The sequence below is a fragment of the Cetorhinus maximus genome, chromosome 10, assembly GCF_964194155.1.
Source record: "Cetorhinus maximus chromosome 10, sCetMax3.hap1.1, whole genome shotgun sequence".
Taxonomy (NCBI): domain Eukaryota; kingdom Metazoa; phylum Chordata; class Chondrichthyes; order Lamniformes; family Cetorhinidae; genus Cetorhinus; species Cetorhinus maximus.
In genome coordinates, this window is record NC_135888.1 from 77,476,289 (window position 1) to 77,501,652 (window position 25,364).

At 41.6% G+C, this 25,364-nt stretch overlaps 1 protein-coding gene across 1 annotated transcript in view; it reads right to left on the reverse strand.

The window, feature by feature from the left end:
• Nucleotides 1–25,364, reverse strand: part of LOC144685774 (fibroblast growth factor receptor 4-like) — a 65,048-nt gene that overhangs the window by 17,539 nt on the left and 22,145 nt on the right. The window contains exons 3-11 of the mRNA XM_078550638.1: nucleotides 15,416–15,679; nucleotides 13,751–13,840; nucleotides 8,923–9,092; nucleotides 5,926–6,049; nucleotides 4,495–4,685; nucleotides 4,051–4,189; nucleotides 2,771–2,964; nucleotides 1,333–1,478; nucleotides 833–954 (exon numbers count right to left, since the gene is read on the reverse strand). Coding sequence (XP_078406764.1) covers nucleotides 833–954; nucleotides 1,333–1,478; nucleotides 2,771–2,964; nucleotides 4,051–4,189; nucleotides 4,495–4,685; nucleotides 5,926–6,049; nucleotides 8,923–9,092; nucleotides 13,751–13,840; nucleotides 15,416–15,679 — 1,440 coding nt within the window. The remainder of the gene's footprint in view (nucleotides 1–832; nucleotides 955–1,332; nucleotides 1,479–2,770; nucleotides 2,965–4,050; nucleotides 4,190–4,494; nucleotides 4,686–5,925; nucleotides 6,050–8,922; nucleotides 9,093–13,750; nucleotides 13,841–15,415; nucleotides 15,680–25,364) is intronic.

A 25,364-nucleotide genomic window follows, 5' to 3' on the forward strand; every position in this document is an offset into this window, starting at 1 on the left:
TATAGCCACAATATTTAGATGGCTAGTCCAGTTCAGTTTCTGGTCAATGGTAACCCCCAGGGTGTTGATAGTGGGGGATTCAGTGATGGTAATTTCATTGAATGTCAAGGGGGAGATGGTTGGATTCTCTCTTGTTGGACATGGTCATTGTCTGGCAGTTGTGTAGTGTGAATTTAACTTGCCATTTATCAACCCCAGCCTGAATGTTGCCCAGGTCTTGCTGCATATGGGCATGGACTGCTTCAGTATCTGATGAGTTGCGAATGGTGCTGAACATTGAGCAATATCAGCGAACATCCACACTTTTGACCTTATGATGGAAGGAAGGTCATTGATGAAGCAGCTGAAGATGGTTGGGCCTAGGACACCACCCTCAGGAACTCCTGCAGTGATGTCCTGGGACTGAAATGATTGACTTTCAACAACCACAACCACCTTCCTTTGTGCCAGGTATGACTCCAACCAGTGGAGAGTTTTCCCCCCTGATTCCCATTGACCCCAGTTTTGCTAGGGCTCCTTGATGCCACACTAGGTCAAAGTGGCCTTGATGTCAAAGGCAGTCACTCTCACCTCACCTCTGGAATTCAGCTCTTCTGTCCATGTTTGAACCAAAGCTGTAATGAGGTTAGGAGCTGATGGGTCCTAGCAGAACCCAAACTGAGTGTCAGCGAGCAGGTTATTTCTAAGCGAGTGCCAGCATTGTAGCTGTACTGGAACAGCTTGGCTAGGGCTGCAGTCCAGTAGACAGGACTAATTGTTTTCCTAGTGGACCCAACAAAGGGACAACCTAAGTTACAAGGTTTCATGTTTTGTGAAACTGTTTTTTGCACACCTTTCAGTGATTTCACGGCCACAGTAACTGGTTTATCTGGATTGTCCTTATCAATCCCGTAGGCTTCTGCTTTAACCACCTGTCCAAAGCAACCCTCTCCGAGGGGTTTCCCCAGCACGAGTCTGGAAAAGGAACAGCAATTTCAGAGGCATACACAAAGCATGGTTGTAAATTTTCTACTTTACTTTAAGGCTGACCATCTGAATCATTTAAGCACTTCTTTCCAAATGATGAATCTTCTGAATAAATTTTCAGAAATACAGATGGGAGCAATTACTATGCGATAAAATACCAGATCCCTAACACTGACCATTTAACCGATGATTTTATCGTCCCCTGAACTGCTCTTTCAGCACAAGATTATATTGAAGAGCATTTAGTTCATGTCTTATTTAGGCCCATCTGTGTTTGAGCCATCTGCCCGCCATTCAGACCACAAGGTTTGAAGTTTAATATTCTGTTTGCAGCCCATCCTACCTCCTTCTCCCCATCACACTTACTTATCTCGATGGAATTCCCATTTTGGATCCATTGGTAGCTCAAACTCCACAACACCTGCCAACATGAGTGTGCCACTGGAAGATAGCCTTGCCACCCTCACCAGGGAGGCATTTGACTTCATTGAAGAGTTTGATTCTCGAGAAAACTGAAAATGTAATAAAGTGGTCATTAGACTGAACGTAGGCATACATAAAATAATGCTTCAAACCCACATCTCCAGCAAGATCCAACTTGTGGTCATATAGATTGACTGTATTGTAATTCTGTTGGTGCATTTTGGTTGTTTACTATGATAGGTTGTGCAGGTGATGCTGTGATACTGTGCAGGTTGACTATACTGTGATAGTGTTGGTGCAGGTTGACTGCACTGCAGTATTGTTAGTGCAGTTTAATGCACTATGATATCATTGGTGCAGATTGATAGTACTTTGATATTATTGGTACAATTTTGCTGTACTCTGACAGTGTTGGTGCAGATTGATAGCACTGTGATATTGGTGTAGGTTTGCTGTAATGTGACAGTGTTGGAGCAGATTGGTAGTGTTGTGATAGTTTTGGTGCACTTTTGTTACACTCTGATTGTGTTTATGAAGGTTGACTGCATTGTGCTAATATTCAAGGAGATTAGTTTTTATGCCATTCAAGGCAACAAATCGCTATTGGTGATGTTACTGTATAAGTACAAGCTTTGTATCAATTTCTTCTTTTTTGGAGCTTTTAACCTCCAATAAAATATTAACATGTCAAGAATTTGCATGATAACATCACCAACTGTGATTTCAGACCATTGAACATGTTATAGCAATATGCCTCTCTACAAAGAAATGTAGATTGTGGTGAGTTAGCCAGTTTCAGTCACATTGCTCATAGGTGGTTGGCGACAACTGGTCTCAGCACCCTTGATTTGAAGAAGGATTCAGCCAGGATTGCTATTCCCAATTGGTATCTATGGCCCTTATTGATATTAATAATGTTAAGTGACAGCAGGATCAGGCTTTGATATACCTGCCGCCAACATGACAGAACAGCCTGCCAGGCTCACATATGGAGAATAACTATTTGGGCAAGGTATGGGAGGGCAGTTGGTGCCCGTGCAGCCAACATGAATCTCCAGAGCTGAAGAAGAGGGAAAAAAATAAACGGGGAGCAAGTAATAACATGCTACATCAAATATAAAACATAGCCATAATAGAGGATTCAACACTCAATGGAACTATTTCAGCACTTCAGTAGTTGCTTATTTTCAGGCATTATTCAACACAGTTGACCGTGCTGGGCAATGCCCAGGATTCAGCACAATGATAAAGATCCTAATACACACATAATTCTATTATTCAAGAACCCAGATGATGCTCTTAGCTATCTCCCATTAATGAAAGACAGTAGCAACTTTGCTGAATTTTTTTAACCATAGACTATTGCTTGGAGTTTAATTACCTGTCTTTTGAAAGGGAACTTGGAGAGTTTCTGCACAGGGAGTGGGTCAAAAGCCCTCTTGGTGGACCTTGCCTGCATCCTGCACAATATAACAATGACCACTGACAAGATGATGGCCAGAGAGGTAGCAGCGTAAATTAAGATATCAGTGTATTTGGCCCCAGAGGAGTCAGCTGTTTTCAGGGGTTCTTCTTCTATAGAATAAGACATAGAACAACTCTCATGAATATTCCTTACAACTTACATTTACAACTACAGAGATTACTGAGGCTAGCAATGAAGATATGTCAAACAGCTTGCAAAAGCTATGTGTCATTGGTACCTAAATCAGAGTCTATCACTATCCACACAGCATCAAAGATAACAAGCAGATTAGCGGTCAGCACTTTTCTTGTACATAAAACTAGATTGTCTTCAAATAAGGGTCAATTTTCATCCAGCTGGTTAAGATGGCTGAGGGCATTGTGCCAGGTTCCCTCACCTCAGAATAGGCATGGGAAGACCACCCACCCCAGGCAAGTGGGGTCTACATTACTTTCGAAAGTTACGGTCCCTGGTGATGTAATCAGCGTCATGACGCCATCTTAACTAAAATTGGGGAGGCACGTTCAGAGCAAAACTTGGCAGCAGGATCTGGCGACAATTAATGGAGATGCCAAAAGAGGTCATGGTAAGCTTCCCTGGACTATGCAAGGAACCCACTGATCTCCCAAGCTCCAATTTTGTCACTCCCACCTATTGCTAGCAGCATTTATGAACTCCCTCATTGCATGAATATTGTGTTAATGACCACTCACTTCTATGCATGGTGTCCTTGGCCTCATGTCTCAATTTCTGCTACTGCCCACTGCACTGGCATCAGTTTCTCCCTCCCTGTTTTCAGCAGAAGACAGTGTTTTTTTTCTTCTTTATTAAAATTTTTAAAACTTGAAACTTACCTCCCTGAGGCACCTCTTAAGGACGCACTCCTGACTCAATGAACCCAACCCCGCCCCCCCCACCCACAAAGGGAACGCACAGCCCGCCCACATAAAATAGCGGCGCGGACCCGATTAGGGGCGCTGATCAGGTTTGCGCGTGCCCGCCCCCACATAACCCCCCCAACGGGGGGAAAATTCTCTCCAGAGTCTCAGGATGAGGTTTCTGCTGGGATTTCCATCTCATCTCCAGCCCACCATCCCACCCCAAGATAAAATCGATCTTACAATCGTTTTAAGCACATGCTTAAATGTTTCAACTGGTTCATATTGATCCCATTCTCTAGGTAGAGTAGTACACACCTGGCAAAACTGTCAGCCATGCTGAATGGTAAGAGATCCCAATAGAATTGCCTGCCAAGCAGGTGTACTTTCCTGCATCCTCAAATGTGACATTATGTAGGTAGAGGACTTCAATTTCAGTGCTGTTAATATCAGCAGTCTGTGAAAAGAGGAAAAATGAATGAACTGGTTTAGGAATAATATTCTACACAGGGCAACATGTGTATAAACTGTGTTCTGCAGGTGCATAATATTGAATTACAGGGAGCTGTAACAGGAAATAACTTAAGTTATTCAAATTTATAATAGCATTGTTTGTGCCAAAATAACAGTCATGGCACGCTACTGTAAAGGCTTATTTGAGAGCCAGCTTCTCCACTAAGTGTACTGTAATTGATTGGTTAGAAACAGCTTTAAAATGGCTATAGTCCCTAAAATGATCAGTTTGTTGGTCCACATACATACTTTTAAAACCTGGACGTAAGGGACCTCATCTGGCCCATATTTACTGCCGTTCACCTCCACATGTTTTAGCCACTGAATGTGAGGTTGAGCATCACTGAAGACTCTGCAGTGGAATTCTACATTGCTTCCCACCACCACGGATTTGTTAGCTGGCAGCCCAACCTGCAGGATAGGCCGATGAGGAGACCTTTCTGTGGACAGAAGGAGTTACTTTATAAATATATATATACATACATACACATACACACACAAATACAGTTTAGGAAGTACTAATACTTAAGTCCCTATTTACTTTTGTCTTTGCATTTGTTTAGCTGATTGTCCTCAGTTATCCTCAGTCTACTCTTAACAGGAATAAAATGGTACTATTACAGCATTCTCAGTTTCTTGCCCATTGTTTACTTGTATTGCTAATCATAACAGAACCTGGCTGACTCCTTCCATTCTTCAAATAATTTCCAGGCAGAAATTGTCAACATTAATTCCCTATGGTAGATAGATATGGTGGACAGATAAACAAGCAATGTAACATGGAGGATCAGAACAGCTCATAATGGGTTTCATTATTCCAGTTAACAGCGTTGTGACCTTTTATGTTCCTTTGAAGTTTTGTTGTGCACAGAGATCATGGTCAAACCCTACACTAACTCTAATTGCACCACTAATAACATCTTAGGTCAACCAGAAACATCATATCGGCTCAGATCCAAAATCAACCACAACCAAATCCAACAAAAACACCTGGCTTCCACAGAAATTTTCCAATCAGTTATAGACTTTTACTTTTGTTTGATTCTTATCAGCATTTGGAATTTAGATATAAGTGAACCGATATTCTGCAAGCAAAAATCTGCCATTATCAGAATCATAACAATTGGTGCCTTTTTGCCTATAATTATCTGACTCTAATTTGAAGATTATTTTTCATGCAATTGTGTTCATTCCATTTTGGTGGCACAATATAGTTTGAATATGAGTGAAACAAACGCACCTAATATGGCTATGTTATATATACTTGCTAGCCCACGATTTTAATATTCAGAAAAATAACAAACTTGGAGTGTAAAAGATCTGAACATTTACTCCTGGTGTTCGTAAAAAGCATTGAAGCAGAAAATCGAAACCATTATATGTACAGCACATCACAGAAGATCAAAGCATAGAAATTACTGTTGCTGATAATAGCAGAGAAATGTTTAGTCTGTCCACTTGAAATTCCTCTGTTCTCTATTTTAATGGAAACATAGAGCATTTATTTTACAGCAATACAACACAAATATTCTGAGCAACTTCCAGTTGTAGAATATTTCAAAATAATTATCAGAATTGATAGAAGTAAGAAGCAAGGTGCATTAGCTATCTGAATCTACTTTTTATTATCTCTCCCAGTTCCCATACCAGCTGCTTCTCCCCAAGTCGCTCCAGCCTTACCCAACACCTCCAGTTGGTAACTGTGATTGATGCTGCCATACTTGTTCTCCACCACACAGGTATAGTTGCCACGGTCAGATGGTACAACACTCTCCATCACCAAGCTCCAACGCTGATGGCGTAGCTGATAGAATAAACAAAATTAAAAATTTGTAAACCAGTAAAAAGGCAAACAAACTTGTGAAATTCACTAAAAATGTGAACTGAGTAGAGACAAGGAATCAAAGTAATGCTTTCTGGACTGTATTGCTTGTCCACATGTTTACTTTGTCATTGAGTTTGGATTAAAATTGATTGATCAGCAAGGATTGTTGTACACATGTAAATGCTGTAGCCGACTAGTGAGTATTTGTTGGGTCTCTGCCAGGGAAACTTTGCTTAACATCCAACCTCTCATATTTGATTTGGCAATGCTTTTTGGGATAATGTATAACCATGTTTGCCATGATGACATGTGATATAAACAAGGTTTGCCAAACAAATTTTCCTGAAGACAATGTCCCTTTAGCTTCAACAGTATCGCTAAGGCAACATGGCCATTACTAATTTCAGAAAAGGCAAAGGTTGACAGAGACAGACAGGCAGTTAAAATCTCCCAGGCCTCATGCTGGAAAGGTCAGGAGGGATTTGTACCCAGCCCCCTCACCCTTCCTGAATCCTGCTCTGGATTAAGATTTGGGCTATAGAAGCTAGATATTTCATTCTGTTTTACAGCATTCGCTTAATACTTGTTTGGTCTTGTTCTCTCCAAGAAAGAAATTTAATTTATATAGTGTCTTATCTTGTCTTCAGGGCATTCAAAGTGTCTTACAGCCAAGAAATTAGTTTCTGTAATGTTGGCAAACACAGCAGCCAATTTGTGTACAACAAGATCTTACAAACAACTGTGAATTAGGTAAGTGACCAGTTATCTTATTTTTAGTCATTTGGTAGTACAGAACTTGAGAATCACTGAAAAAAGACATTTTGTCGAGGGTTTTCACCTTGCACTCATCAAGACAATAGCAAGAATACCGATGTCAGGGGAAGCAACAACTTTATACTGTATGAGAAGAAAGTGCTGATTGGTTGGCAAGTGGACTCAGATTGGCAGAGGCGTTGCCATGGAGAGTGCACCAGTTAATGGTGACTGATAGTTAACTGCCAAGCATTGTTTGAAATTTAAACCAGGTAGCTTGACTCTGAGTAGTCAAGACATTGCCCTGAGGAATGAACCAGTGAACAGTTATCACTTATTTTGTTTAGCTGAAACAGATGGAATGTGTGTTCATGTTCTTTCTATCTGCAAAGAACAGGGCCCTGTGTATGTAGCTTCCAGCACACGCAAATGTGCCACACTGCAAGTCCGACTGACAATCCTAAATTGGTTGTCAGCACACTGAGGATTATTTAGCAAATGTCCAATTGCGGAATCACATCTAAAGTTGGACACTTGTTTTGAGTTTTGCAGGCACGGGCTGGTTGAGTACAGTCTGTACATTGCCCATTGCGAACAGCAGAAGGGGCATACTGACAACCAATTTAAGATTGCGCATTCTCCATGGCAATGCCTCTACCAATAAGAGTCCACTTGCCAACCAATCAGCACTCTCTTTTCATACAATATAAAATTGTTGCTTCCCCTGACATTGGTCTTCTTGCGAATTGTCCTGATGAACGCAAGATAAAAAGCTTTGACAAAATGTCTCTTTTTTCAGCAATATCTTGTTTTTGGTGATTTTGGCTGAAAGAACTCCTTGCTCTTCTCCAAAAGGTATTATTGGATCTTTTACTTTGTCTGACCAGGAAGACAGACTTTGTTTTAATGTTCATTTGAATAAGGCACCTCTGATAATGCAGCACTTTTTCAATGTTACTCTGAAGTGTCACTCAGATTCAAAAGGATCACAATTCAAAGTCTGGATTTAAATACAGAGTTTGATCAATATTCTATCTAGATCACCAGAGACCTAGGCAGACTGCCAGGAATTTGACATATATACAGCACAATTATGCCAATCATACATAATTTCTTCCTCACCTCTTTCTCTTGACCACTAGCGATCATATATCTATTCTTTCCCCATAAACACCAATCATTTCGCCAGGTATCTTACCCCACTAAACCACTGGGGTTTCAACTTTTGTCGGCAAAATTCACAAGTCCATCAGAGATCAGGTGCATAACCCTCCCCCAACTAATCCATAAAGGAAAGGGATGTGAAGGCTTCTAAAGTAATATTATTCTAACTCATCTTGTTTGCTTAAATGCATTGCTTTGATGTAACACAACCCTACGTAATAAATATTGTATTTCAAGTCAGCTGAGTGTTCCTATATTACTACAACACTGAAATTGGCATTGCAGAGTTAATATATAGCTAAGCTCCAGTATAAAAGTTTTTACCATCTGAAAGACAGGCCTGGGACATTGCCAGCAGTAGTTTGAATATCGCATTAAAGAAAATGGTTTATATGAATAATAAATTATCAAAAAGGCAGAGAGGTGTGGGTGATATATGATGCCTTCCTTATATGAAGGAATCTGCTAGCAAAGGAGGAGCCAAATCCAGCAAAAAGAATGAGAGTTTGGCAGCTTTAGAATTTCTTCTAGGAAATTAAGAACATGTCTGAGATATGTTTATGAGCAAAGTCTTAAAATCAGACCTGTTATCTCTGACAGGGTTGGTAGTGTTGCTTTAAGAGTATTCTAGAATCATTGTATTCTGTCTTAGCATAGGCTTTGCTTTATAAGTGCATGGTTAGAATCTGGTTGGCTCAGTTGGAAGTATTCTCACTAGTGAGTCCTAAGGTTGTGGGTTCAACCCCCCTACAGACTTAAGTGCATTGTGATGTATGTATGTCAAATTTCTGGTAGTATGTCTAGGTCCCTGGTGATCTAGAAATAATATTTATCAACCTCTGTATTTAAATTCAGACTTTGAATTTTGCTCCTTCTGAATCTGAATGAACCCTTATCCTCAGCATTATGTCGCACATAGGTGAATTTGAGTTTACCTTAATGCCTCCGATCCGCTGCTCTCCCCTGAACTCCCTGCCATTCTTCAGCCAGCGTATGGTGGGAATGGGATTTCCAGCAGCTGGGCAGCGAAATTTCACTGTGTTCGCAGCTGGAACCACATGCAGGTGCTTTTCCATGCGCTCAAAGTGTGTCCAGTAAGGAGTTCCTGTGTGTGAGAGGGGGAACCAGGAAGGAAAGCCCTTCAGTTAGAAATGAGTTATTAATTAGACAATAATAGACTTGAATGCATTCTGGCAATGAGAAACACAGAACATATTTAAATTGTAATTATGTGGAACACAGCCACTGTTTGGTAAGAAACTTTAGAGCTGGATCAGTATCTCTATAAAATTATGGACAAGACGGGAAACTGATCCTGCATGCCTGGTGAGTGCTCTACTTGAAGAGAATGTAGGTTGGAGAATTGGCATAAAGTGTTAAACCAATATCACTGACCTGCACTCACTTTGAACAGGGCTCCATGCTGGTAGCACAGATCAGTGAATGTATTCTATATGATATGAAAAACATTTAACATTTATTTAGTCAATTCATTCTGATGCTCAAGGTAGATTGAAATGGTCGAAAACCCTTTACTAATGACAGAAGGAATGATTTTGCTATATATTTGTAGCACATATTTTCAGTGAAAGCACACTAAACACCAAAACCTCCATGCAAAAATGAAAGTATTTGAATTTAAACTTACACCTTTCACATCTTCAGGATTTCCCAAAGCACTTCACACCCAATGAATTACATTTGAAATTAAGTAATTTGTTGTGTGGGCAAACATGGCAGCTAATTTACATACAGCAAGTTCACACAAACAGTTATAAGGTAAATGACCAATTAATCTGTTTTTGAAGGTTTTGATTGAGGGATAAATGTTGGCCTGTATAACAGGAGGACTCCCCTGCTCACCAAGATCCAGGAGAACTTTGCTGCCTTCCTTCGAAAAGCACCATGGGATCTTTTATCTTTAGCTGACATGGTTAAACATTTAATCCAAAAGATGGCACCTCCAACAACTCTCTCATTATTACATTAAAATGCCAGGCAATATAATGCACTTAGATCCTGGAAAGGAGCTGGAACTCACAATTTTCCTGACTCAGAGACAAGACCACTGAACTAAGATGCCATTTACATGGTTGCGTTACAACTGGTGTTGTGGTTTATAGTGTTGTGCTGAGCGGCAAATTGCCAGTGAGGAGCTGCCAACTTGATGCTCATATGGACTTTCAAAAGATATTTGAGAAAATACCACATAATAGGCTTGTTAGCAAAATTGAAACCCATGGAGTAAAAGGGGCAGTAGCTGCATGGATACAAAATTCACTAAGGGATAGGAAACAGAGTCCTGGTGAATGGCTGTTTTCAGACTGAAAGGTGTTGGGTACAAAGGCCACTACTGTTTTTGATATATTAATAACTTGGACTTGGGGATACAAGGCACAATTTTGAAATTTGCAGATGAAATGAAACTTGGAAATGTAGTAAGCAATAATGAAGATAGTAACGGACTTTGAGAGGACATAAGCTGGTGGGGAATGGCAGATGAAATTCAATGCAGAAAGGTGATACATTTTGATAGGAAGAATGAGTAATAACATTACAAGCTAAAATTTAAAGGGGGTGCAAGAACAGAGAGACCTGGGGGTGTTTGTGCACAAACCTGTGAAGATGGTGGGGCATGTTAACAAAGCAGTTAATAAAGCATATGCAATCCTGAGCTTTAAAAATAAAAGTATAGAACACAAAAACCAGGAAGTCTGCTAAACCTACATAAAATACCAGTTCACTTCCACCTGGAGTATTGTGTCTATATCTGGGCACCACACATTAGAATGTGAAAGTTTTGGAGAGGGTGCAGAAGTGAGGGAGGTCAGAGTTGCGTGAGAACTGAAGGAGTTTTAATGCCTGTTTTCCCATGTCACAGCCTTGCCATTGAGTGAGGATTTCCTGGAGATGGATATCTCTGATCTTCACGGGACTAATGCAGTAGCAATTGCTCCCCTGATACTGATGATGCCTCCATTACTTCCCTGCCGCTCCAGCTGCTTGGGCCTCAGTAGCACTCTGACTGGTGACATTGTGAGGGCTGATGGGCTCAATGGGCTGCACTGTTGCATTGCATTCGCCTCCCATCTCCAGAATCTGCCCACCATCGCCATCTCTCGTAAAATTAAGCCAGTTAGCACGCTGTAGCAGTGATCAGGGTCAGGATCCAGAAGTGGTCCCGCCTGCTAAGTATTTTCAAATTTGAGTAAATTCAGCCCACTGTTTCCAATGACTGAAAGATCGCCAAACAGAAGGCACAGATTTAAGGTGATTGACAAAACAGCCATAAGTGAAATGAGAAAAATTGTTTTACACAATGAGTAATTAGGATTTTGAATGATAATGATAAGAGTGGTGGATACAGATTCAGTGCAGTGGTCACTTTTAAAAAGAAATTAGATAAATACTTGAAGGAGAAAAATTTATGATACGGGGAAAAAGCCAGAGTGAGACTTACTGCATTGCTCTTTGAAAGGGCTGACACAGACTCAATAGGCTGAATGGCCTCCTTCTGATTTGTATAATAATATCATTCTATGATTTATAAACTTCAGTCAACGTTTTCACATTGATTTTATGTGAAAGAATTCTGCAGTCAATGAACAAAGCTGGGAGGGTGGGGTTGGTGGGATGCCTAGTGTAAACATCTGGATTACCTCCAGAATCACTGCAAATTTGACATACTGGCCAATCTGAGTCAATTCTTTTAAACTGAATTTATGAACTCTATATAACTTGAGTATTGCTGCAAAAAGAGACATTTTAGTCGAAGCTTTTCATCTTGCACCCATCTGGACAATTCACAAGAAAATACCAATGTCAGGGGCAAAAACATATTTATATTATATGGCCTGAGTCTTCGGGTCGGCGTGCTGGGGTGGGCCCCGCTCACCGACGTGTGAAATGATGCACAGTGACGTCGGGCATGTGTCCCGACGTCACCGCGCGTCATTCAGTTCTTCAATTCGGCGGGCGTGCACCGGAGTCAGATGCGTGCCCGCCGACCCGTCAAAGGCCAATTAACGCCATTTAAATAGCAATTTAAACAATTAACAGGGCTGCCCGTCCAACCTTAATGTTGGCGGACCCCAGGCAGCCTTCGAATTTTTCATGAAACCCCATCCACGGGCGGGATGAGGTTTCATGAAGGTTTTTAAGCTTTAATAAAAATTTTTAATAAAATTCATGGACATATCCCAGCTCATGTGACACTGTCACATAAGGGGACATGTCCGAATAATTTTAAAAAATCTTTTATTGACTTTTTCACAATGAAATTAAACTCCCTGAGGCAGCTCTGTGCTCAGGGAGATTTCTGCGCTCCTTCACGTGCATACACGCATAAGAGTGCAGGCCCCGACTCAGCCTCCTCCCCCCCACCAGCACAGGGAGCGCTCAGTGCTTCCGGGTGTGCGTCATGCTGGGCGGGCCTTAATTGGCTACGCGACCGTCTGTACCCGCTCCCGCTCAGTCCCCCCCCCCCCACCAACCGATGGGGAGAAAATTCTCTCCTATGAGATGAGTGTGCTGATTGGTTGGCAAGTGGACTCAAAGAGACTTTGCCATGGAGAATGCACCAGTGGATAGTGGCTGACAGTTCACTGCCAAGCATTGTTTGAAATTTAAACCAGGCAACTTGACTTTGATTGGTCAAGACATTGCCCTGGGGAATGAACCAATGAATGTCTGTCACTTACTTTGTTTAACTGAAACAGGCGCAATATGTGTACATGTTCTTTCTGTCTGCAAAGAACAGAGCCCTGTGCATTAAAAATGTAGCTTCTAGAACACATAAATGCATCACACTACAAGCCCGACTGACAATCTTAAATTGGTTGTCAGCATAATTCTCAGCACACAGGATTATTTAGCAAATGTTTTCTCATCATATCTGTGGAATCACATCTAATGTTGGACACAGATTTTTTTTCAGCAATACTCAATTTCTGTACTACCAAATGACTATTTTTATAACTCTGTATAAGTGAAACTTAACAGTAACATCAAACACTAAGCATTTGAAGCTCTCTCCAAAGCGACTGACATTCCTAAACATTCCTACCTAATCAGCTGTACAGTAATTGACCCAATTAACTGGACTGGGAACTCCTGTGGTAATTAGGCTACACATTTAGCGGTAGTCTGATCCTCAGAGCCTGAACAATTATAGCAAAGACAAATTGTCGCCCAAAAATACACAGAGCAGTTTAATTGGAGAGCTCACTGGTCGGCTCTCGGGTCACTCAATTGCTTCTCCAAGTTAGAGACATGTTAAGACCCTGAATGTGTCCCGAGAACGCAACACTGCAAAGAGCTGGTTTAAATTAATACTTACAAAAGGGGGCAACAAAGGGACTGTAGGATGTGTGGATGAAAATCACATTGTCTCATTGTTATAAAACTCATAATACTTCATCCTACACTCAGCTATTAATCAATATGCAAACCAAAACCAGGCTCTTACAGTGCAGCTTTACACTAGTATCTACCTGATAATGCGGAAGATTGCCCAGATGTGTATTACTACAAAAAGCAGGTGAATCTAACCAAATGATTTACAGCCTCCCTCTCCCAATCATCAGTAAAATGATGGAAGTAGTCATCAATAATGTCAGGTGGTAGTTAATTCACCAAAAACTGTTCACTGATGCTCGACTCCAGACCCTTTGGATTCATGTTCATGTTCAGTGTGTGTGTGCGTGTGTGCAAGTGTGTGTGTGTTTGTGTGTGTAAGAAAAGGAACAGATCTAAATCGCTGACCTTTCTGAGGATAAGCATGGCCATCATTGGATTCTGGAGCTGAATCTTCAGATCCACCATCTTCATCATCATCACCAGAGGACAATGAATCTGAAATAATAATGTATGGGACATTAGGCCTCATTAAACCCAACCTGGAATTTCATACTGCACTAACTCCAGTCTAGATCTTACTGAATGCACTGTAGTGACTGCAACAAAGGAGCTGTGTTGAAAATATCTATTGACTATGTAATAGGTTTAATCTCTAACTCCAAAAGGGATTCATTAATGGTGAGGAGTTTGTTTTCCTCTTCCAGTTATGGACCCCTACAAAGGAATTGGGTGCCAGGCACACAGTAAATAGATTTTCCAAGTTATCTTTCTTCATGCAAGTGTAGGGTGAGAGGGTCTGGTGCTGTTCAAATGGGATGCATATCACAGCTCAATGGTCCACCCTGTCCTCCCCTTACTTGTGCATACATGCACTTTACAGAAGGGGCTGCTTTCTGTATTGGGTATGCTGTGCATCTTGTATCAATTATACTGTGCCAAATATATAATTAGGTTCTAATAAAGGCTGATATTGGCTAGCATTTTTGTGAAAACCTGTGAGCTGAATTTGAATTTTACAACCTGAAAATCTGAATTATGCCTAATTTTCCAGAGTGTATTAGTCCAATATAGTCAGATGTACTGGTGGAATAATTTTCTTCAGCTTATAGTGTTTGCATTAAGTTGTATTGACTATATAATTAGACCATATCAATACAGTGCTATACAATGTACACTCAATATATTGCACATGTACTTAAGCTCTGTTTCCAAGCACTATCTATATTAAAATTTGCACATCTATTGCATCTTCCAATAAAAATATCAAATAGACAATTCCCTATGAGATTTCCCATTCCAAAAAGTATAGTTCCATGGCAATGGGCTGTGCCTTATTTGCTAAATTTTAACAGTGCAGGTGTCAAGTGCTGCCAATGATGAATTGTGGTTAGGTTATTTTTTAAAAGAAGAGGCAATTTCTGTACAAACAGAATATTCAATCTTGAGTCCTAAGTCGGCATTTTATTAAATAGCTGAAGGCTGCACTTTTAGCCCTATCGAATAAACATGTAGAAACACTGTACATGAAGGACATGCTGCTGTACTTGCACACCCAGGGCATTTGGTAAAATTAGACTGCCTGGCATAGAAATTAAAAAAGGCTATTTTATTCAGATTGGAGGATCTGTATTTCAAATACATAAAGGGGGTTCTACTTATATTTTCCGGTATTTATATTGGTTTGTTGTCCACTCAGTGGAGGGGAAATGCACCCTTCAATGGTTCAGTCCCGTGACAATCCTTGCCATTAACAAAAATTCAATGCACTGCCTCATATTCTGTATTAACAAAGTCTCAAACCCTTCTGCGCATCATGCTGCATCTAATTTTTTAATTTACAAATTCGAACTATAGCTAAGTCCTAAAATGCAAAACACCATCAAGACTGAAAAACATTGGAAAGCAACTTAGATAAAACAAGAAGTAGCGATTAAATGCAGTGCTTAAAGTCATATACAGAACATACGCTATATTCTGTGTAGCACAAATACGTTTTCTATGTGAAAATATATTTATTGGCAACTGCGTTTAGATATCAGAGACTTTATTGAATAGAATTAAGAGTTGTACCAGCAACAGTCACTGTGAAATTCCTTAGAATCTCGCCTGTTCCGCGTACCACACAAAGGTAAAGGCCAGAATCATCATATGTCGTCTCTACAATTTCCAGGATCTTCCGGGCTACATGCACCCTGTCATTGGACAGGATTTGCTTGTCTTCTTTGTACCAGTTGATGTTCACAGATCGATTGGTGTCGCATGTTAACTTGAGTCCATCACCAAGATTGAGGAGGATATGATCCTGCAATTCTGCAGTTTCACTGCCAAACAACACTGTAGAGATGGAAAAGGGAAACTTTAAATATGATATGACTCATGGTAAATTGCTTCAAATCCTCCCTCTCTCTTTCTCTTCTGTATCTATCCAAATCTAATTAAACATCCTGTACTTCCTGCTTAAAGAAAAAACTACTTTTTAGATGTCACTTCTTTCTAAAATATTTTTGTGTCAACTTTTTCCATTATAAATTTGCATGTCCACTTTTGTAATATACACCACAGAAGCAAACTTGTCACACTTTAATTGTTTAGATATATTCTCTTTTCCCCACGGCTCAGTCAAAATATCACCTAGGCCAGAATATTGCCGTTGGCACGCGGGGGCCGGCCAGACACGCAAAATAACACGTGGTGACGTTGGGTGTGCGTCCTGACGTCATCATGCATCATTTAAATTTTTTGTTCAGTGGGAATGTGCCGGAGACGGCTGTGCACCCACCAAACTGTCAACGGCCTATTAAGGCCATTTAAAAAAGCAATTAAAGTGGTTAGCAACGCTGTCCATCCAACCTTAAGGTTGGCAGGCAGGCGAAGAGCTCAAGCAGCCTTCACGTTTTTCAGGAAACCTCATCCATGGACGGGATGAGGTTTGCTGAAGATTTTATAAAATTATTAATTAATTTTTGCACCATTTAAAAACATGTCCCAGCCCATGTGACACTGTCACATTGGGGGACATGTTTAAATAATTTTTAACTTTATTTTTAAAAAGCTTTTTTGTGTACTTAATCTCCTGAGGCAGCTCTGTGCCTCAGGGAGATTTCTGCGCTCATGAAACGCATGCTCGTGTGTGAAAGAACGCAGGCCCCGACTCTCCCTCCTTCCCCGCCCGCTACCGGCCACGTGTCACGTTGGGTGGGCCTTAATTGGCCCGCCCATGTAAAATGGCGGCATGCATCTGATCGCAGGCGGCGATCAGCTCCACGCCCGCCCCCTGCCCGCTCCCACCCAGCCCGCCCACCATAGGTAAGATTCTGGCCCTAGTATTTCAAGGTGAGATCAGAGCCCATACCACGGAAGATCAAGGGACAGACCAAAGTTTTGGGGCTTTTAAGTGACCCCCTCTTTAAGGGGCCTGCTACTTAGGCTGTCTTCTAGAGGTGACAAATAACTACCTCCCCCACAACCCCCAACCACTACTATAGGTAAGCCAAGAACTTTAGTGCAGTCAGCAGCAAAGCTCCATAAATGTCTTCAGTGTTGGGATTGCACCTGAGTGGATTTTCTAGGCCCACCCTTAAGTTCTCATCTTAATTTTGAGGGTTTTTAAAAGTAAGAAACAACTGAGCTGATTTTTGAAAGCTCTCATTATCACTTTTGTCAAGGAAACTGTCAAGCTGATTGGAATTGTCAATTTGATTGGAACTGTCAAGCTGATTGCAACTGTCAAGCTGATTGCAACTGTCAAGCTGTCAAGGCTTTTAAATCTCCTAGCCTTTAAATTAACAAAAAACACATTACAGTTTAATTAAAACAGTGCATTCCATTCCGCTCAATTTATTGACATGAGGCTGAGTTATTGTTATAGGATTTGTGCTGCATGACTGATTTTATAACCTATCATTATCACAGAGGGGTGCCTATCAATTCACAGTTTGATTTTTAGCTCCAAAGTCTTTAATGTGGGGCTTTGAATATAAATGCTTGTCTTTATAAGGGATTAAACACTGTTTGTTTTTGTAAGGGATTATGTAGTTGAAGGAATGTAAATGTAGTGAATGAGTTTTTATGAATGAGAGTGTTTGTTATAAAAATAAAGTCTGCAATAGACACTTACAGCTTTATTTCATCTCAGCATGGCTCCTGAGGTCTGCTGATGGTGGATACTGGGTGAGTTGGCATAGAGGCTATCAAGGGTAATGGGGGGGGGTATGAACAGGGAGCATAAAGGCTATTAAGCACCATGGGGGATGGGTAGAGGGGCATAGGTTGGCATGGAGGGTATGAGGGCCATGGGTTTAGGTGGAAGGCATGAGGTGGCATGGGTAAGCATGGATGGTGCATGGGGAATGTGTGGGGTGAGGACTGGAGGACTGTTTTTTGTTTTATTGTTTTTTTACAGCTGACGAATTCCCACATCACAAAGGCTAACTCTGTGCTCCCAACTTGGGAGTGAAAATACAGGCCCTAATGTTCAGTGACAACTCTTAGAAAGTCACAAACCAGCATGGCCAGATCACCTCCACCCAGTGTTTTCAAGGTCAAACCTTTTCCCTCTTCTCACTGTTGATAAACATCAGGAATCGAACAGTGAGCCAAACTTCAAATTCGATCCCCAGTTGTGGCAAACTACAGCCTTGCCTTAGAATTATACCAAACCATAGGTTACTTCTCTAAAGAGCTGCCGGGTGGAGCTTCCATACTGCCAAACTCCCATTGCTCATTGCAGTTCTGTGGACTTCCACAGCCCAATTTCAGTCTTGCCATGCCCCACAAACGCTCCCCAGTGCTAACAAAGTCCATGACTGACACCAAAGTGCAGTTAAGTTACATCACGTATCTACCTACAACTGTTGTACCATGTGCACCATACATACAGAACCCTGCTTAGACCACACCTGGAATACTGTGGGCAGATCTGCGCTCTAGATGAATTGGCCTTGGAGGAGGTGCAACATAGATTTACTAGAATGACACTTGGACTCCAAGGGTTAAGCTACGAGGAGAGAGTAAACAAACCAGACTTGTATTCCCTGAAATTTAGAAGGCGATTGAAGTTTTCAAGATATTAAAGGGAACAGATAGGTTAGACTGGGAGAAACTATTTCCGCTGGTTGGAGAGTCTAGGGAGCATAGAATAAAAATTAGAACCAGATCTTTCAGGAGTGAAATTAGGAAACATTTCTGAGCAAAAAGGGTGGTGGAAGTTTGGAACTCCCTTCTACAAATGAAAATTGACACTGAATCAGTTGTTATTTTTAATCTGAGATTGATAGGTTTTTGTTAATCAAAACTAATGAACAATATGGGGCAAAGGCGAGTATAGATTGCAGATCAGCCATTATCTCACTGCCCATGCATGCTCGAGGGTTTAACTGGCCTCCTCCTGTTCCTATGTCCTATGTTCCTACCATCTTGCTGTGTATTCTCAGCTTTGAAAATGACAATCAGCCATGATCTCACCGCCCATGCATGTTCGAGGGTATAACTGGCCTCATCCTGTTCCTATATCCTACATTCCTACCATCTTGCTGTGTATTCTCAGCTTCGAAAATGACAATGGACAAAATTAAATATATTAATTTTGAAATATTTGGCGATTCATTCATAGCTCTCATTATAATGGGCAGAATCATAGGCAGAATTTTTTTGCTGGTTAGGTGCGCGTGATCGGCGGGCCCAGGAGCGAACGGGAAACGGGCCCCTGATTGTGCTCAGCCCCTGACCGTGATTTCACGCTGGCTGGCCAATTAACGGGCACGGCAGGTGGAAGTGCGCCTGCCGAGCGAGATATTGCACAAGCGCACAATGACATCGGGACCTCATCTCGCACTGTTTCGCGGCCGGATGGGTTGGGCGCGCGCCCGCCCGCGGACGTAAAATTCTGGCTCTAGAATTCAATCCCCAAAGCATCAGTTAAAAATCTGAGAATATCATTTAATAATTATTGGAATTTGACTTATTAAATCAGTAGCTGTAATATCTGAAATAAAAATTGCACTCTCTGATATAGTGAACAACATGTACATCTTGATCCTTGAAATATTGTTCACCCATTCAATGATTTTACTTCATGAAATAAGTCAGGGCCTGCTCTATCTTGTTGTTGCTGTCTGGTTGCAGTCACAACAGTGACCACTGTGGCTGGGATCAAAGAGCTGCCGGTCTTCTAATTGGTTGAGAGCTCTTGGAGGCAGGAACTCTGCCCTTAAAAGGACAGGTGTCCTGACACCAAGCAGTTAATTGCCTGATGGGCACAGAATTGGGTCGGGGATCGCAGAAACAGCCGAGGCATTGTTGCCCCTGGTTTTCCAGCTTGCCATCAGGGCCACCACCAATCGCATTAAATGCAGTCCATTGTGTGCGATAAGAGAGGATTAAAAGATGATTTATTCACAGAGGTCAAGAAACAATTTGGAGCACCCACTGGCTGCATGTGAGACCACTCTTAAGAACTCTAAATTTGATCACGTTTGGCTTGGCTAGGAATACCTCTAATCTTGTACAATACAGTCTGAATAGAATTCACTTATGTGAACTCTGCCTTCCTCACTCAGAGGACAAGGAGTCAGGTCCCAATTAAGTGTACCTCAGTCTGAACGGGAATCAAGCGCACACTTTTGGCATTGTTCTGAACTACATGCTAGCCACCTAGCCAACTGAGATAACCAGCCCCTCTGGGTAGAAAACCCAATCCTATAAAATAGCAGCATGGACCTAGGGAACCTGTTCAATACTGAATGATTCCTTGAACTTATAAAATACCTGACAGGTTATTGGGAATGTTTGATTTAGCACAGTTCCAGCCTGGTCACAGGGAATGCCTAATTTGATATATCCTCGGGAAGAAGGAAGAAGATTTTTCCCAGATTTGACTAAAAAGCCTTGTCCTGTGTAGCTGATCCCTGTTATCCTGGAATCAGTATAATAACAAAATCAGTCATTCTATGCACCAGGGTCATTAATGAGGCTGAGGGATAAGGAGGCATAAGCCAAATCCAACAACAAGCTCCATTCTTCATGGAACCATTCCATCCAAACAGGTGACACTAATTCCTAAGGGAAATTCTTGGGATTTTTTAAAAGTCATTCTTCTTTTAAGTACCAAACACAAAACAGTAAGTATGTAATGTTGGCTGGGCTGTGTGACAGGCTGGAAGCTGCAGCTCTATCTTACAGCTGCATTGGATTAGCCAAAACAGGACAGATGGAAGATTGTGAGAAGACTTGGCTAGTTACAGAATAAGTGAACTCATCAAATCTGAGCTAATTCCAAGTTGATTCTGGTTCATATTCCGTAAGTAGTAAAATATGGAGTGCTCTTCCTTTCCTCAACTCAACAGTTTCACTGTGTGAAAGTAGTGTCCTGTGTCTTGTGCTTCCCTTTGTTTCACCTATCTGCCTGCCTAAGCTAGACAATATCCTGTTCTCATCGTTTCTATGAGGAATGTTCTTCTGAAGTAAGGAGTGATCCTTGAACATATAAACAACACTCTCCTTAATCATTGCTATCCCTGTATCCCATATAAAGTCAAAGATCACCTTGCACTCCTTGATAAGCTATGGACAGAATTTAATGCCCTCTCCATGGCATGTTTGGTAGCAGGGGCATTTAATCAAGTGGGGGGATGGCGGATGGAGACCCTGCCATCTTCCCATGTTCATCCTGATTGCATCCGTGGTGGGAAGGCCTAATGATGGCCTACCAGCCCCGCTGCCAATCAAGGCCCTTAAGTGGGCAATTAATGCCCACTTAAGGGCCACATCCCACTGCTGCAGATACTAACCCAATATAGGCACAACACAGGGAGCACAACAAACAAGCTTGTGGGCTCCTAGGGGGTCCCTCGTTCAAAGGCACTCAGTGCCTGATCGAGGGACCCAGCATCAGGGGGCGGGGGGCCACCATCCCCACCTTGCGACTTCCCTTTCCCATCACTCATCTGTATCCTGTGATCCAGCGATGATCCTAGGCCTCGGATGGTGTCATACAAGCAGCAGCCATCGCCTCCCTGGTGGCGCTGCTGTTTAAGAGAGCTGCCCCTTGGCAGGCAGGACTCCCACCCTTGGGGTCCTTGATTTGTTAAATGCCTGAGTGGCACTTGATATGGTGGGCCTTCCCTAAAAGAGGCGATGCGGAGTGAGACTTAGGGTTGCCAACTCTGGCTGGCCATATTCTGGGAGACGTCAGCAGAAGTGATGTCACGGAAAGCCGACAGTGTGACACTCTAGTGAATCTAGAGAAAACGCCTGTGACACTGAGTGAGAGGGAATCAACCTGTCTCCACTAAATTCCATTACTGAGCCTGAACAATTCCTTCCCCTGCCTGTTGCTCTCAGGGAATGGAAATCTGCAGCACGCTACAGTCACCACCAATTCATCTGATACTAATTGATAACATTAATAACACCAATTAATCACTATACTGGCATCCAGCCAGTCTCAGCCGAGCCTAACCATGGCTCATAATCAACGCCCTTTCATCCAACTCTGTGTGCATCCCCTCAACTGATTGGAGCATTGATCATGTGGCCTGTAGGCCGTTCAGATATTTCCATCAAGTGGCGTCCACTGATGCCAAGTCAGGATTTTCCATGGGTGGGGGTGTAGGTTCCTGACACAGGGAAGGTCAGCTGGTACTTGGATGCACACTGTGATTGGCTGTGATTGTGGTACCCGAGCCTGGGCTGTGATTGGCTGGCGGACAGTCCTGGCCGCCATTGTCAGCAGCTGAAACGCTCCTGGAATGCTTTGTTTTACCTCCAGGAGACTGAGGCCAATTCCTGGGGACTCACGGCCATTCTGGGAGGTTTGATAACCCTAGTGAGACCCCCTTCGCCTCCACAAATCCAGCCCTATATGTGTAAACTCAAGAGGCAGCTCTCTCTCAAGCAGTACCGTTTAAAGTTTAAACATTCATACAATCGGTTATTTTTCCAATTGTAGACCTTCAGAACAAAACTAAATTTCTCCCTTGATTCTGTTGTTTCAATGCAAATTCCTAGATTGTTTATTAACTCCAATTAATGGTGAAATAAGCCAGTTTTGCGACTGAGCAGAAAATAAAATACTAGGGATGCCAAAGGGCATTTGAATGTGAGTACAACAGAGCTGCGACACAATCACTGCCCTTATCAATCCTGCCCAGAATTCCTGAGATAACACTGACCTTCAGAGTACAAACACTTCAAGGTGCAATAAACCCTGCAGAGGGCTTTACTCTGATAATTCGACTTTCCTCAGCTGGGATTGGTTAGGAGGCTATGGGATGACACTAGCCTGATTTCATTTTAGTTACAGGAAAGCAGTCATGGTCACTTATTTTCGTTACGTCAGAGCAAGATAAAAAATCTTATGGACCCAGACACTGGCCAAGATTTTCCTCTTTGGCCACAGTTGGCAATCCAGGTGCAAATTGCGCTAGTTTTTCAAAGTGCATTTGTGGCTCAATTTTCCGTTCACAGCCGTTTGCAATATCACAAACATAAAATCCTCCATGGACCAGTGCAACCGGGCAGTGGTTTAGAGCGTAATTGTTCTTTTCTTTCCTTGCATTAAAAAAATACTCCTTGATATAATTGCACCCTGGTGCAGTTTTATTAATACAGGTAAAAATGGATTGATCACAAAAAATAAGCGTTTTTCATGAGCATCTAGTGTATCATCTGTGAAGAAATTGATTTTTAATAACTGAACATGACTTTATAAAAACTATACGGAATCATTTACTAGTTTAATGCATGTACAGTAATCAGTTTCTTAGAGAGTTATATACCCTTTAATATTTCATAGCTTTTAGAAGGTGTCTATTTGAATCTTTGCGCCTAAGAAAAGCTTCATTTTAACCGTTTCCATGAAGGCCTGCAAATGGACACAATTAGCGGAAACGTGCATGGTGATTAAACTGGAGGTGTGGCTTCTTTTGTGGACAGGGCCAACTTATTTTTAAAACCAGCACAAAAGATTGTGGAAACTCGATCTTCACTTGAAATTCCTCGATCTTTTGCGCTGATTTGGCTGATTTTGAGGTGTATTGCATTACAAGAACCTCTGTAAACTGACAGAAACTCTACCCCACTATAGTCTGGGGAGGAATCAGTTTCAGACTATAGGAATATCAGCAAGCTTTCTTCATGCTGGACTCAGCGATAATTATACAGGAATTAGGTACTACTGTTATAAAGAGAGACTTGAGAAGTTAGACCTTTTTTCACCAGAGCTGAGAAGGGTGACCTAGAATCATAGAATGATACAGCTCATGGTGCCTGTGCCTAATCTTTGAAAGAGTTGCCCAATTAGTCCCATGCCCCTTATCTTTCTTCACAGTCCTGCAAATGTTTCTACATTTATAGAGGTCTCTAAGATTATGAAGGATTATGATCAAGTAAATTGTTGCCACTGGCCAATGAGATGGTAACAGGATGGTAACACATTCCAAATAGTTGCAAAAATAATAAAAGGGAACATTAGAAAAAAAGTTTATTTGCACAGAGGACCGTTAGAATATGTAATTCCATAGATTATTGTTGATGCCGTGCCCATAAGTTATTTTTAAAAAGGAATGGATGATTGCTTAAATGAGAAATCTGGTGAGCAAGAGCTGGAGATTGGGATTAGGCTAGTATCACCTAGAGAAAAGGAGCATACATACTTGATGGGCCTGAATGGTCAGTTTCTGTGTTTTAACATTCTATGATATCTTATTAATAATAACTTTCTTCTTTTACATTTTTATTTCATGAGCAGAAATGGCCATGATATCTCTTTCTTTAACTATGTCAGCACAAATGTGACAGGCTTTCATTTAAATGAAACAGGTATCTATTTGACTGCACCAAATAGTGAATGGGTGACACAAAGATGTCAGTGCCCACACCAATGTACTCAAACATGCAAACTACAGTGAGAGTGAGATGCTAGCACATAACATGAGACGTTCTTACTCTGATATTTAACGTTTCTGCCTATAGGGATATGATGCTCTACTGTAATAGCAGCTATGACTCTATAGTTTAAGATTGGGCTTTCTATACAGAGCTCTTGACCAAAGAAAGCTCAAGCACTTCAATATGTATGTGATTCAACAGTGTTTTTTGTTGAAAATCAATGTCTTTCTCATCATCAAACTCCCCACCCTCCCCCAAAGGGTCATGACCCAGTACCTGACATGGGAAGACAAGAAGGAATGATTTGCTGCATGCTGAGGCATGACCTTTCAACCTTAGCCAACAACCCCACAGTGACAAGGACAAAAGTATGTTACTCTATAGGATGGGGTGCAGTGAGAGGCTGAGACTCCATGGGTGTCTTGGAAGGGGAGAGGTCACTCACTAGGAAACCTGACAACTCCATTGACAAACACGTCAACCTCTGACAGAGCTTAAAGTCAAAGCCTTTGGGTGGAATACTTGAGGGTGTGGTTTCAAAGTGACTAAAATTCACTTCTCGGCCACATTCTGAGCAAACTAGCAAAGTGCTCAAACTGCAGGGGAAGAGCAACAATTGGGAACAGAAATGATAGTAAATGAAGCATCACTGCAGCTATACCTAAAACCATCAATTCTTATCAAGAGCCTGCTCCCCTAAGAGCTAAAACATTTAAAGAGATACCCCACTTTTTGTGGTGACTGATTGCTCGCAGTTTTATTTATTTGGTTTATATCAGTCATACAGCCATCACGATAGTGCATTTGAAAGGTGTACCAGTGAGATTAGGTACTAAAAATATTACACTTTTAATATTTAACCTGATGATTAGTGAAATAAGGTTCTGGCACTGTAGCTGCAGCAATAGCACGCAAGTTGTATTGTTTAAAAAGTACTAAATATGAATGAAGGCCTTAAGCCCCATTGTTCAGCACTTCCTGAACCCACTGAGAAATATATTGGGCTGAGTCTTTTAGAAAACTAATGGCGTGTTAACGAGGCACACTCTTATTAATGTGAAAATTACCCAGCAGGTTCAGTAGATCAAGAGATATGCCATGAGTTGCAAATCACCAAAGCTTGTTGGTCAAC